Source organism: Monopterus albus, unplaced genomic scaffold (genome assembly GCF_001952655.1).
Source record: "Monopterus albus unplaced genomic scaffold, M_albus_1.0 scaffold40.1, whole genome shotgun sequence".
Taxonomy (NCBI): Eukaryota; Metazoa; Chordata; class Actinopteri; order Synbranchiformes; family Synbranchidae; genus Monopterus; species Monopterus albus.
The window spans coordinates 5,335,054-5,349,292 of NW_018127920.1; the positions used below are offsets into that span (position 1 = coordinate 5,335,054).

The following is a 14,239-nucleotide window of genomic DNA, read 5'->3' on the forward strand; positions in this document are numbered from 1 at the left end:
GGAATCTTAAGTGCAGCAGAAATTTTTTTGTAACCTTTGCCAGATCTGTGCCTTGCCACAATTCTGTCTCTGAGCTCTTCAGGCAGTTCCTTTGACCTCATGATTCTCATTTGCTCTGACATGCACTGTGAGCTGTAGGGTCTTATGTAGACAGGTGTGTGGCTTTCCTAATCACATCCAATCAGTATAATCAAACACAGTTGGACTCAAATGAAGGTGTAGAACCATCTCAGGGATGATCAGCAGAAATGGACAGCACCTAAGTTAAATATATGAGTGTCACAGCAAAGGGTCTGAATACTTATGACCATGTGATATTTCAGTTTTTCTTTTTTAATAAATCTGCAAAAATGTCAAAAATTGTGTTTTTCTGTCAATATGGGGTGCTGTGTGTACATTGAGGAAAAAAATGAACTTAAATGATTTTAGCATATGGCTGCAATATAACAAAGAGTGAAAAATTTAAGGGGGTCTGAATACTTTCCGTACCCACTGTATGTGCATCAGAACACTGGCCAGGTGCTCCCACTCATTGGTTGTCCACCTCATGGCGTGACTGCTACCTGCAAACAAGAACAAATGAACACATGAACATACACACCAAACAACGCACCACAGGGCCATCACAGTATGCAAGCTCAGATAAAGAGATTGCCTGTGCCAGTGATGATGATGATAAAGAAAACAATAAAGATAAAAAAACAGCACTCCACAACGTCATACAAGTGATTGTAAAGTGTAAAAAGCTATTTCTTATCACTAGGGCTAGTGAACAATTACACAACCATGGCAGTATGATTGGAGCAAAAAAATAAAATGCTTCTTCTGACCTCACACTACATACAGTTAAATGCCTTTCATGATGCCAAGACAAATAGTAAATATAGCAATGTTTCAAGGGACCTCAGTTGCTGTATTAAGGAAATTTGTACACAGCCAAGCATGTTTTTTATGAAACCAGTGTGATCATGGTGGATGAAATGGGTAGTATTATGGTTTTAATGGAAATAACAGATAATAAGTTTCTCAATTCAAATACTATTCTCTACTTCAGAAGAGGAGAACACAACTATAAATACATCTGCAACTTCAGTAAAGTTTCTGTCTATCTAAACATCACATTAGGGAACATCTTTTGGAAGAATGGCATTCATTTCTCCAGTAGAGTTGTAGAATCAATGCCAAGGCACACTAACACTGTTCTGGCAGCATGTAATGGACCAGCATCTTGCAAGAGTTTTGTTAATAATGGCTTTTTATTTATTATACACACAAATGTGAAATGCCAACAAAAAGAGTTCTGAGTTTAGAATCACAAAAGATTATAATTCTTTATTTGATATTGTTCAAGCCTTTTATGATGCACAATCCAGGAACACTTCTCAGGTATCAGTTCTGTTATCAAGATAGAAGATAAGAGGCCTTGCCTTATTGAGCATTTATGAACTGTTCAGGGATTTACAGTAATTGGGATTTGTGAGGAGTGGCAGGGTGGTGCACCAATTGGCACTGTTGCCCCACAGCAAGAAGGATTTGAACCTTGCATCTGACTGGAGACTTCTGTGTGGTGTTTGCATGTTCCCTCCTGCCTGCATAGGTTTTCTGTGGGTACTCCGGCTTCCTCCCACAGTCCAAAGACATCCAGCTTAGGTTGAGTGGCGACTCTGATTTGCCCATTGGTGTGAATGTGAGTGTGCCTGGTTGTCTGTCTCTATGTGTCACTCTGGTAATAGACTGGCATCCTCTCACCATACCACCCTCTACAGGATAAGCAATATATGTAATGGATGAATGGATACATGTACAGTATATCATATGCATGTGTGTGCCCTGTGTGTCTAGGTCATTCACTGTCCCTCAGGTTGAGACATACTGGGCAGTGATATTTGCCCTGTCTCCTTCTCTCAGGAGTATTTTTAATTTTGAAATGTCATTATGCTCTTTGAAACTGGACATTACAAAGTTGAACTTTTCAAAAACGTTTCCTTATTTCACTGAATGATTAACATTAGAAGTGTATCTCTGTCTCCGCAGTGACCACATATTCTGTTTTCTTTTGGTTGCCATGATTTTCTGTGTCTTCCTTTTCTTATTGTTCATTTGCGTTCACTGAGCCTATACTTGGTTAGGATCTGTGTCTGGATTTTATCTCTGACAGTAGAGAGGTATTCTGCTAATTCATAGTCTCTTTTTAGAGCCAGATAACATTCTGATCTCCTTTGGCTTTTAGTTTCCTCTTCCCAGCATTTCAGATAGGTTTCTTTACATTGCTTTATGATTTGGTTTACTCTGATTGCTGTTTGGAAAGCAGTATTGTTGTGAGACTGCCCATAGTGTCTGAGAGGGTGCAGTTAGTGTCAGCATCAACTGACAGAGGCATCTCTTTTTTTGAGCTCAGCCCTTGGGTTTGGAGAGATTTGGAGTTGAAGGTGTCGGGAGGGCTGGACTGAAGATGGTTAAACATGTTAGTGCTCTATTTTCATTGTTAATTATCACTGGGTATCTGCCTAATTTTTCTCCACATGCATTTGTTGGTGTTTTCTTTGTACATCTTAAATGCATCTGCAGAATTCTGCATGTAAAGACTCTGTTGGGTGTTTGTTCCGTTAAAGGGAGTTTTTCCTCCCCGGTGTCGCCAAGTGCTTGCTCAAGGAGGATTTGCTGGGTTTTCCTCTATAATAACAGTGATAATAGTAAGGTTACCTGACTTTGTAAAGTGTCTACAGATACTTTTGTTGTGATTTGGTGCTATACAAATAAAATTGAATTTTAATTTGTCCCAATGAGTATAACTATGATGGCTGGGCTGAGTGGACCCCAAACTTCACCACCATACTGTACTTTTCTACATTCATATTCACATTTTCTACATACATTCCTTAGTATAGTGTCCAGCTGTTGCTGACACTCTTGTTTAGTAGGACACAGTAGAACAAGGTCATAGCACAAAACAAAGACTTGACCTCTCTGTCTAGGGAGGAGATGCCAGGAGCAGCATGTTGATTCAACTGAATAGCAAGTTCGATTATTTACACAGTCAATAAAGTCAGATTGTAATTGCAGCCCTGAAACACACCTCTTCTTTGGGTGCAGAATCGAGTTAATTTGTTTCCAATTTTAACGCCACACATATTTTCTAAATACATTGATTTAATTAGATCATACACTTTGCCTCCTACACCACAGTGTAGAGGGTTGTAATAGAGTCCTTGATGCCAAATATAGAGGTCAGAGGTTGAAAACTTGGTCAACATCAATAAAACGTGAATATTGTACCATTTTTGGTTTGTTGTATGTTTGTTTAAAGAACCCATGGTGCATTTCCTTGTTTTCTGACTTATCTACAATGTCACAACGGTGAATTATCATCTTAGATGTGACCCAAAGCTCAAAAAATGAGGTGAATGTAGGCTCTAGTATTTCTATGCAGAAGCAACTCAGTTTTTACATGTCACGCAAACTCTTGCTCGTGAGACATTTTTTCTAACAAAATTAAGTATTACATGATAGTTTAAGGATTTCCTTGAATGATCATAATCTCCAGACAGTTGTGCGTTCATGTGAGCATCCATTCAATGGTTTGTCAATTTGTTAACAAAAATAGAGATTTCAATGGATTCTTTAGTTTTAATCTTTTTTGTTAGCTCTTCTCTTGTCAATGTATTGCATGAAGATTTAGTTATAGGTAATATTTAATGGTATGGGTTTTGTGGTAAAAAAACATGCTAAAAAACTCAAACTAAAGCTCACAGTGCTTGAAGATCTTAACTGAAAGCATCTGTGCAGGGAGTGTGTTTCACGGACTTTTAATATCTTTTTTTTTTTTTTTTTTTACCCTGGGGACCATTGGTAGGTTAATTTATCCTGAAAATTCCATGTGTCATTTCCTCTGTTTGGATTCTCAGTGCTCATGGCAATTGTCTTTTTCCAGTGGTTTGGGAACATTGTGACTATGGACTGGTGGGATGACCTCTGGCTTAATGAGGGCTTTGCCAGTTTTTTTGAGTACATCGGTGTGGAGAAAGCTCACCCTAGCTGGGGCATGGTGAGTTCTGTTTTAAAGGAACAACAAAAATGTGCCAAACTATTACAAGACATTGACAAGAGACCAGTCATTTTGGGAACATGAAATACACAGACAATACTAACCTTGTGTCCACCTCTGGGATACAGCGAGACATCATGATCATCAGTGATGTGCTTCCTGTAATGGTGGATGATGCCCTCCTCTCCTCACATCCGATCATTGTGAATGTGTCGACCCCAGCAGAGATCACCTCAGTGTTTGATGGCATCTCATACAGCAAGGTATGACCACTAGAAAACCTCAGAGTATACGTTTCAGAAAACTTCAGAAAACCTTGTTTCAATGGGAACCATGACACATTACATTATGATGTTACATTACCGATGAAATATAAACAAAATGCATCATGTATTATGCAACACCATACTAATTGTAATAAAAATGATCCAACATTTTACAGGGAGCATCCATTCTCAGGATGCTGGAGGACTGGATGGGTAAAGACGTCTTCAGAGCTGGCTGTCAAGTTAGTCAGAGACTGTTACAGCTTCATGGCACATACGTGACAATAGATGTGCCTCTTTAATATTCCTAAATGTGTCAAGTGTTCCAGCAGCTGAGTGATGAAAGTGTTTTTCCTCTCTTTTTGTCGTTCTTCTTTCACCAGAAATACTTGAAAGACTACAAATTCAAGAATGCCAAAACAGCCGACTTCTGGGAATCTCTTGCCAGTGTATGCTTGAACATTTAAAATTTTATCAGTTTCTGTACAAGACCAGATTAATACCCACTTATCAAAGTAAAGAGCCAACCTCTTGGAAAGAAATTCCCTTTTGCAAAAGATAAATATAATGTTAATGTCATGTTAGATATGATCAGTGAGCATAGGTTTTGTTCTTGATCTCTATACAGACACACCTGTACTGGTTTAAGTGCCTGTAACTATAGACCCATTAATTATAATCTTTCAAGGCCACAAAGGTGTGTACAGTCATTTTGCCTGGCAGTTATTCAACAAAAAATAGTTCCAGCACATAAACCACAAATTGTAATTTTTATGTTTATATGCATGGAATAAAACCAAATGTGATGTTGCAATGTAGGAGGTAGGTGTACTGTTGAATTTTGCCCAGAGCCAGGTTGCTTCCAGTCTTTATGTTAAGCTAAACTAACCAGCACTGATTCCAGCGCTGTACTTATTTTAACACACAAATATGAGATTGAAACACATGGTGTACTTCTCTAAAATGTTAATACTAAAACAAAACAAAACAAAACCAAACAAACCACTTTAAAGTTGGGGTTTGTAACTTATATAAAAATCACTTTTTGTCTTTGATAGGGTTATAAAACAATAAACAAAGCAGATCGAGGCCACTTATGTGAATTTGAGCTAATTCCTCAGGCAAAGCTGTTCCCACTTCTGTAGGCCTTGTCTTTGGCACAAAGAGTACTTAATTTTCCCTCTCTGTACCCAGGTGAGTGGGCTCCCAGTTGCAGCGGTAATGAACACATGGACCAAACAGATGGGTTATCCTGTGCTCAGCCTATCTGTCTTAGAGATGAATGCCACACTGAGCCAAAAGCGTTTCCTCCTGGATCCTCAAGCTGATGCCAGCCAGCCCCCTTCATTGCTTGGGTAAGGCATGAAAAGAAGATCCAGATCCAGACATTTGAACAGGCACCAACAGTGCAAAAAACAATAGGATCCAGGATGGCTGATGGTCCAGCACAGAGAACCTGTGTAACAATGGGAGAACAGGGAGGAGAAGAGAGAGAAAGCTACTCGGGCACTCATATGCTCAAGGCAATAAACAAAATTTTGCAGCAGTCCCATCGGCAGGACAGCATGGGCTATGCTCTACATGCCTAGATTTATTAGATGAACTGAGACTGACCCACCAGCAGGAGAATGTTAACAAGTGCAAGGTCAACCAGTCTTCTAGCAGCAGCTATTTTTAATAACAAATATCTGATCTGCCCATTGTACACAGTCATCACAGCACCAAACAGCAGACAAGCTCAGTTAACCCCATAAAACCATAGGGGTTAACCATTGATATGTGAGGTTTCTGAGCAAAGAAAATCACCAAAATGCCCCATGTATCAAATGTGATACAAAAGAAATAGAAATAATCTAAATAATATGGCACCTCTATCCCTATATGCCTGGACTGTCTGTCTATGCAGATATGGCAAATAAAAATCGTGAATCTTGAATTTTGAACCGTGAATTATATTTTGGATTTTGTTAAAAGGTTTAATAAACATCTCAGTTCCAAAAAAATAGAATGTTCTGGCTATTTTTTGATATGTTGGGCTTTACAGGGGTAAGATGGGTTTATAGTCTATGCAAGTGACAGTAGGAGTCCTTGTATGTATCTGTTGTGTAGATTTGGATTTATATTTGAGTACTGGATTTAACCTATCTAATATAATGTCTGCAATACTAAACGCATGTGTTGTATATGATCAGTTCATATCATGAATTATATTCCCAACACTATCGGATTTTTTATATTTATTACTGAAAAGGAGACAACTGAGTCTTTCTTTAGCTTCCTTAATGTTGTCTTCACCCTCGGCTCCATCAGCAGCAGAACCATGGAATGCACAGGCATGTCTTTTATTCCCCACAATTTGTCTCTTTTGATGCAATGTTATATTTTTGCGGAGGTGCATGTCAGCTACATCATAGCTGCTGTAGGTATGATGTAGTCCTTTAACACAGAAGTATAAATCTAGCTTTAGAGACCAGCAGCTACAGAGCTACATCAAAAGACAATCTAATCAAATATGCAGCTTTTTAAAAATACTGTATTTAACCATTATTTTATCAGGTGAATCCCACTGACGTCAACAGTCTCTTTTACATAGGTAGTCAGATTTAAGACGAAACAATATGTAACAGAAATACCATACTAAAACCAGAAAACAATGTATGAAGGCAAAGTTAAGAATGAAGAGGTTAAGAAATTTAGGGAATCAAATGAAGATGCATTTTTAAAAATGGCATAAAAAGATGTAACATTTTACTGTATGTTTTGGTTTTGTATGCCAGTGCATTGATAACAACAAATGTTTTTCCACAGGTACAAGTGGATGATTCCTGTCAAATGGCACGCTTTGAAAAGCAACAGGACAGTGATGACTCTGTTTGACAAGAACAGCATAGGTAGTCTGCTCAGCTATCAACTACTGTGTAATCTTCAAAAGTCTAAAAATCATGAAAAGCACACAATAAGCACCCAGCCTTTAAGCCAGCTGACGACTCTAGTATGTCAAAAGCCTTCCTGATAGTGAGAAAAAATAAGACACCCAACAAATGCATAGGAAAGGAAGAACAAAATTGTTTTGTTGTTGTTTTTCCCTAATAAATACTCATAGAGTCTATATTTTATAGTGCAGTCATCCAGCCAAAATGTCTGTGTTCATTAATATACTCATTATAGCTGTGTTGATTTTCAGAGCATGTCATCACTAACTACACACCCTCAGTGGACGGGCTGCTGAAGGTTAACAGTGATCATACTGGATTCTACAGAGTCAACCATGATGACCACATGTGGAATGCTATCAGTGAACAGCTTCAAAAAAACCACTTGGTAAAGCTGTCCTCTGATCTGTACACACTACAGTATGTATGTAAAGTTGCTCATCCTCATCTTCTGCTGTGCTGTTTAATGCATTGATTTGACTCTTATTGAACTTTGGTTGAATGCACTGTTAGCTCAGGTGTTGTGTGATGGAGAACACAAACACTAAAATCATACTGCAGCTTATGTTATGTTTAAAAATAGTAGTTGAGTAGGACTGTACCTGTTACAAAGTGCTTTCAGAAACAGGTTTAATTTGTGAGACATGGAAGGTAGGGTGCACCTATTAGGACCGGGGTAAACATAGCTTAACCGCTGCGAGTTTGATGGCCTTGTCAATGATAAAATTGCCCTAGAAACCTCAGGGCTAGCTTACGCGTGACATCCTTTAGTGGGATGTTCTCAGCAGACAGCCAAACTTTTTGTCCATGCCTAAAAGAAGGGGCCAGCTGATGGCAGCAGTCGCCAGCTGCTGGTTCTGGGCCAAAGGGTGACCCAGTACTCAAGATGAGAAAACTGTTAACTGACTAGTCAGATGGGAAACCTCATTCATTAAGGACTGTATAGCCTCTGCACCCCAATGCTGAGACTGGACCAGCTATCCAAGCAATACCCCCCGGTGCGACAAAATGGATTGCATGGACAGCTGGCCTGGGTCCGAGCCTGCAAAGTCCATGTCTTGGCCAGTCAGTTCTGCTAGGGCCTGGGGCCACAAGCACAGGGTAGGACACCAATAGCAGGACTTTGACCACTAGAAAACAGGGCTCTTTATTAGACACTAAGGACAGGCATAGGAGTTATTGTTCAGTCTGGGGGTGTTAGGAATGAGAGGCTGGAGGCTGGTCCAGGACAGGGGGATGGAGCAGGGTTGTCAGGGATGTGCTGAGCCAGCAGAGGGGGAAGCTGGAGTGGAGACCACATTGTTGTGGTGCTAGCTGAGCAGAGGAGCTCTGTCAGGCTGAGGATAGTGTGACTGAGTAAACCAGGTAGAGAGTTACCAGCCGGCGGGTAACTGGTGTCACAGGGAGCTGGCAATATGGGAACCGAAAAACTGCCAAACAGGAGAGAGACAAAAATAACCAGAGTTTCACAGGAACAAACCAGGCAGACAAGAGATCACAGGAACAAAACTTTTGATTAGGAAAGTTGGCCAGCAAGCAGTGAACAGCAAAAAACACCCTGGCAAGGAGGAGACTGTCCTGACTAAATACCTAGAGTATAATTGGCACATGGGCTTCAGCTGTGCTGCTCCCGCCAGCCATGCCTAGACACTCAACCTAGAGTCCAAGGAGAGGGAGAGACACACAGGCTGGCATGTGACCAGGTTTATATTTTTAGGTGAGTGGTTTTTAGCTGTGTTCAGCACTATCATAATGGAGTATAAGGCCACAGTAATGAGGAAAATAAGCTAAAGTATTTAGTGATAAAAGTCGTAATATTACAAGAATGGGTTTATGAGCATTCTGCCATGGTTTTAGGAGAACAATTTGCTAAAACTGGGAATTAGCTTATCAACCCAAAGTAATCATAATATATAGGTGTTTTCTTTTTCTTGGAAAGTTATCACTTTTTCTCATAAAATGACTACTACATTCTAATTGTATTACAAACATTTATTTTATTCTTGTAATATTACACCTTTTCATTTAGACTTAGAGGTATTAAAAATGTATTCTTCATAAATTACAAACTCCTGTGGCCGTTCTGTACCACCTTAACACTACAAGAAAATATTGATAAGGCAGATTGGGAGCAGTTTGAACACAGTGCTGCACCTCCACCAGCTCCAACATTAAATTCCTGTAATATATAATTGCCTTCGCTTACATTATGCTTTCATTTCTTGAGGTTTCCCACCACTGTTACTGTTATGTTAGTATTTTATTTCACTCAGTTTTCTTTCTCAAACAGGAATTTGATGCAGCTGATCGCACAAGCTACATTGATGATGTTTTTGCTCTTGCAAGGTAGATTTCCCACAAAAAATACAAAGTATGAAGATTAATGTCACCAGTTATTTGCATACTTTTGTCTGTTTACTATTCAGGGCAGACGTTATAGATTACAGTAATGCTCTCAAACTTACCAAATACCTGACAAAGGAGACCGACTACATAGTCTGGGTCCGTGTGGCTGCCTCTATCGCTTATGTTCGAGACATGCTGTCAGCAAATGATAAACTCTACCCAAAGTTTCAGGTAAGTGGGCAGCTAAATATAATTTTTAACATAAATGAAGTCAGTGATATAATGATGTGGTGGGTGTGCAACATTCTCAGTGAAATGCACTATATATTGATTTGAATAGAATTTATAGCAGGAACCATCTGTATCGGACACAACCAAATAATGAAGTAGGACATTAATTTTCAATATTTAAAGCACAGTGTAGTAAAAATATTCATATGTTTAACAATTTGTGAAGGTCTGATTAAATTTTAGTTGTGGCATAAAATTTTATTTGTTTACCTGAGAAAGGTTGGGGGAATTGAAAACACCAAGATATTTAAATCTATTAGGGTTCAAAGAAACAGATGCTTCTATTCATTCCAATGAACTTATCTTTATTGATCTAAAAATAACAAAAAGATCTGATGAGAGTACCAATAATGCGCCAGGCCAATTATGCAATGTTACCATAAACTTCATGCATGTGCCACCAAATTAGTTACAAAAAAGGTTATTTCAGACACATGGATATGATCAGTCTCTCTGTAAGACCCATCTGTGCAAACAAGCTACAAATGTTACTTACACGACTAAGTTGTTGAGCCATCATACTGAAAATCCAAATGTGCAGCACTATTTTTCTCTAAAGAGATTTCTTTTTTTTCTAGAAACTATTTCGTGACCATGTGAAACCAATTGCAACACAACTTGGATGGAATGATGAAGGAACACAGACACAGAGGTACAGCAGGGACTATAATTTGATAACAGTAACACTGTTATTGTCAAAAATGGTTCTAATTCTTGTATGCTAATGCTAACTTTAATTTTCAATATAAAATTGGTGGTTGAATGTGTTTGCCAGGTTACTGAGGGAGACCGTGCTTAGTATCGCTTGTCAGATGGAAGATGAGCAGGCTCTAAATGAATCCTCCCGCATTTTTGACCAGTGGATTAATGGAAACCTCAGGTATAACCACTCCACTGTGTTTTCAAAGTAAACATGCCTGTAGTTAACTTGATACCTTTTAGACAATAAAGTGTTCTCAAGTAACAGATTTACTGTACAACTTTAATATAGTGTATTTTTTATCATTCATGTGCATAACCAGCAAAATTGATATCAGAATCAGAATCAGCTTTATTGGCCAGGTGTGTTGGACACGAGGAATTTGACTGTGGTACAGCGGTTCTCAATATGTTAGTACATATCCTTATGTTAGGAAGCAAGGGTCAAGTAAACAATATACCAATATAAGGTTGTATAATATAACTATAAACAAAGCAATAAACAATGCAAGCAACAAAGGAATGTGCATTAGGAAACATCATGTACAAGGTTAATTTATGCTGTCTTAAAATTTCAACTCAAATGTGTTATGTCTTAGACATATGTGTGAATTTTAATGGTGTGTATTTGTGTTGCAGTCAATTAGATTGACTGGTGCTTGTCGGGGGGGGCGGGGGGGGGGGGGGCGGCGGGGGGGGATGTGACAACAGAATTTCAGGATATGCAAGTTAATAAAAAGGTAAAGATACTATATTGTAGTGCAAAATTTAGAAAGAGGCCATGGCCCCCTTGGCTACTCCTTGGGGGTGCCATTGCAAGTGGGAGGTGTGTCGCTCTGTGATAACAAGTAACAATGCAATCCTAGAGTTTGTAGTGGAAACTTTGCTTTAGTGCGTTGGTGTTACAGTCATCCTCAGTCCTGAACAAAACCTTTGCTTTTCAGATTACCACCCTGCATATTCCTGTTATTTAGTTGCAAAGTTCAGTTTACATTCAAGGAAAAATTTGTGCTTCCGATGAACGGTGCCCGTGTTCATGCACAACACTGGGAGTGGCCTATGGTGTCAGTTTGTTTTGAGTCTCACAAGACGCTGAAAAGAAATTAGTTAGAGCACTTTCCAAAATGCAGGACAGTTTCTTTTAACCTTTTTTTTTTTACTCCACTGTGTTGCAACATGATGACAAGCTGCCACTATAAACATTTGATCAGTTTTCTATGAGAACAAGAAGAACACCATACAACAATATATTTTTAACACAGCTATTGTTTTACACTGAAGTTTTTAATCTCTGTTAACCTGACATTAACATCTCTTGACCTTTTGACCTACAGCAGTGTAGCAGTGAACCTGAGGCTGCTGGTCTATCAATATGGCATGAAGAAATCAGGCAGTGAAGCAAAGTGGAACACAATGTTCCAGAGGTACAAAGAGACTTCTTTGGCTCAAGAGAAGGACAAGCTGCTGTATGGACTGGCTTCTGTGGAGGACGTGAGACTTCTGTACAAGTAATTAAAACATCTAATCTATACTAGATGTCTGGCCTGATACAGGAATACAGGAATAAGATAGCAGGTAAAATGGGGAGTGCAATATCTGAAACCTCCCATTTTACCTGCTATCTTATTCCTGTATCCACAAGTTTATCAACTAGTTTGTATTCTTGGGTAAGCTTATCCAAAACAAATTTCAAATGTAAATCTTTAATTAAATCAATTTAATGTTTCAGTGTGTAGGCAACAGGGCAAACTGGGCTTTTGCAAAACTGTCAGGGTTTGAGTGGCGGCAATGTCAAGCACTCTCTGTACCCTCAAACATTCTTTTGAGGTTTGTGTCAGCAAAGACAACCTTCATTTTTTCCTTCTTTGTGGTTATTTTAATGTAGATATAGCTGATCGCACAGCACAGATCAGCTGTGTTTTCTCCTCAAATAACTTTGTCTCCAGTCTGTTTAATTGTATAACTGCTTGTGTTTGTTGCCCGACTGGACATACATCATGATTGCACCACCGAATCTATATAATGATTACAAAAACTCAGAATTTACTTTGATGAATAGTCTTTTATAACTGACAGAACTAAATGCCAGAAGCATGAAAGCAAAAGCTAGTTTGGTTTTCCTTTAAATCATGCTTTGGACTGATCTAAGTGGTGGTAAAAAGATTCAACCTCAGGAAGTTGTGCTTCTTCTGCATGGTTTGTTCCAAACTCGCTGCTTAGTAGACAGTTTTGGACTTCTCTTTTAGGAACAGGAAAAATAAAAAGAGAAAACTGAGAAGAAGAAAATCATTTCAGTTTAAGAGACATTGATAATGCACACATAAAAATGTTGAATTTTGAGCATGGATGTGCATTTCGATTGAAAAACATTCCTGTTACTGAGCTTTTAGTTTAGATTTTTTTTTTTTTTTTGAGCTACAATTTAATTAGAAAAAACTTAGTCAGTTTACGGTGTTTCAGTGACAGGATGTGCAACACTCTTCTGTATTGTAGCTCTGCTTTTTCTTTTAGTTTGATTAGGACACTGGATGTGCAGCTTTAAATTCATCATGGGTAGGGTAGGGTAGAACTTTATTGATCCAACAGTGAGGAAGTTCTAGTGTTCCAGCAGCAGTAGTGCAAAGGAGCAGTAATACTGTTTCTGCCCAACAGGCTTCTGGAGGCTACTAAGGATGAGAGTATCGTGAGGAGTCAGGATCTGTTCACTGTGGTGCGGTATGTGTCATACAACCCACTGGGACAGAGCATGGCCTGGGACTGGACCACACTTAACTGGGACTATCTAGTCAACAGGTCAGTGCAGCAAACAGCCACTGCTGACAGTGAGAGACAGCATCCCCTAAAGTACACTGGATATTAAAACTGCCACCTGGCAACACCAGAACAACTTGTAAACACAACATCTGACATATAGTGACCACCTTACCCTATTGAAAGTAACTAGTATATACAAAGTAGCTTAGCAAATATTCAAATATTCACTGTGCTTCTTGGTCATTAAACTCATTGTTCTGGCATTTTAATCACTGGGGAATTACAGGATGTTGTCTGTACTAAACATGGACATTAATTATGGTGAGGAGGGACAGACAGAATGCAGTAATGTAAAGTGAATTGGAGTCAAAAATCATACTCTCAGAGTCTTAACTTTGTCAAAACTGAACACACAAATGTGACATGATATTATTCAGCGTGGCTCACACTTCCTGAGGATGTCCTAATGTCTGATGTCCAGAAAAGTTTTCTTCAGTATCAGTGTGAGCAATTACTCTTAATGGTGCCAGTTCACTAAAAATGTAAATAAATATAGGTCAAAATGTGGTATGTAACTGTACATCAGTAATGTACCTGGCTTGGGTATCTGACTTTACAGCCCAACTAATGAGCTTTGGCAGGTTTTCATGGTGTCTTTAATATTTTTCTTTTTCTTTTTTCATATTTGTTCCCTGATAGGGCTGCATGTTGCTATTAGCATGTTTCCACTGATTACATTTACCAAAACAAATGTGAGAAAAAGTCCATTTATTTTGAAAAGAGAAGACTAATAAAAAGATATATTTCTCTATATGAAATTTATTATGCATTAACGTATCAAAATAAGCATGTGCACATGGATCCCTTCTGTTTAGGATAAACAGAAAAGACTAACTTCAACTTAG

The 14,239-nt window shown here is 38.7% G+C and overlaps 1 protein-coding gene across 2 annotated transcripts in view; it reads left to right on the top strand.

The window, feature by feature from the left end:
* The window catches only part of enpep (glutamyl aminopeptidase), a 48,325-nt gene that overhangs the window by 25,226 nt on the left and 8,860 nt on the right, over positions 1–14,239 (top strand). For both annotated transcript variants that reach the window (XM_020599395.1, XM_020599394.1), the window contains 13 exons: positions 3,932–4,045; positions 4,174–4,308; positions 4,488–4,553; positions 4,695–4,760; positions 5,506–5,666; positions 7,120–7,202; positions 7,496–7,632; positions 9,535–9,590; positions 9,671–9,821; positions 10,460–10,533; positions 10,657–10,761; positions 11,915–12,088; positions 13,233–13,373. In XM_020599395.1, coding sequence (XP_020455051.1) covers positions 3,932–4,045; positions 4,174–4,308; positions 4,488–4,553; positions 4,695–4,760; positions 5,506–5,666; positions 7,120–7,202; positions 7,496–7,632; positions 9,535–9,590; positions 9,671–9,821; positions 10,460–10,533; positions 10,657–10,761; positions 11,915–12,088; positions 13,233–13,373 — 1,463 coding nt within the window. The remainder of the gene's footprint in view (positions 1–3,931; positions 4,046–4,173; positions 4,309–4,487; positions 4,554–4,694; positions 4,761–5,505; positions 5,667–7,119; positions 7,203–7,495; positions 7,633–9,534; positions 9,591–9,670; positions 9,822–10,459; positions 10,534–10,656; positions 10,762–11,914; positions 12,089–13,232; positions 13,374–14,239) is intronic.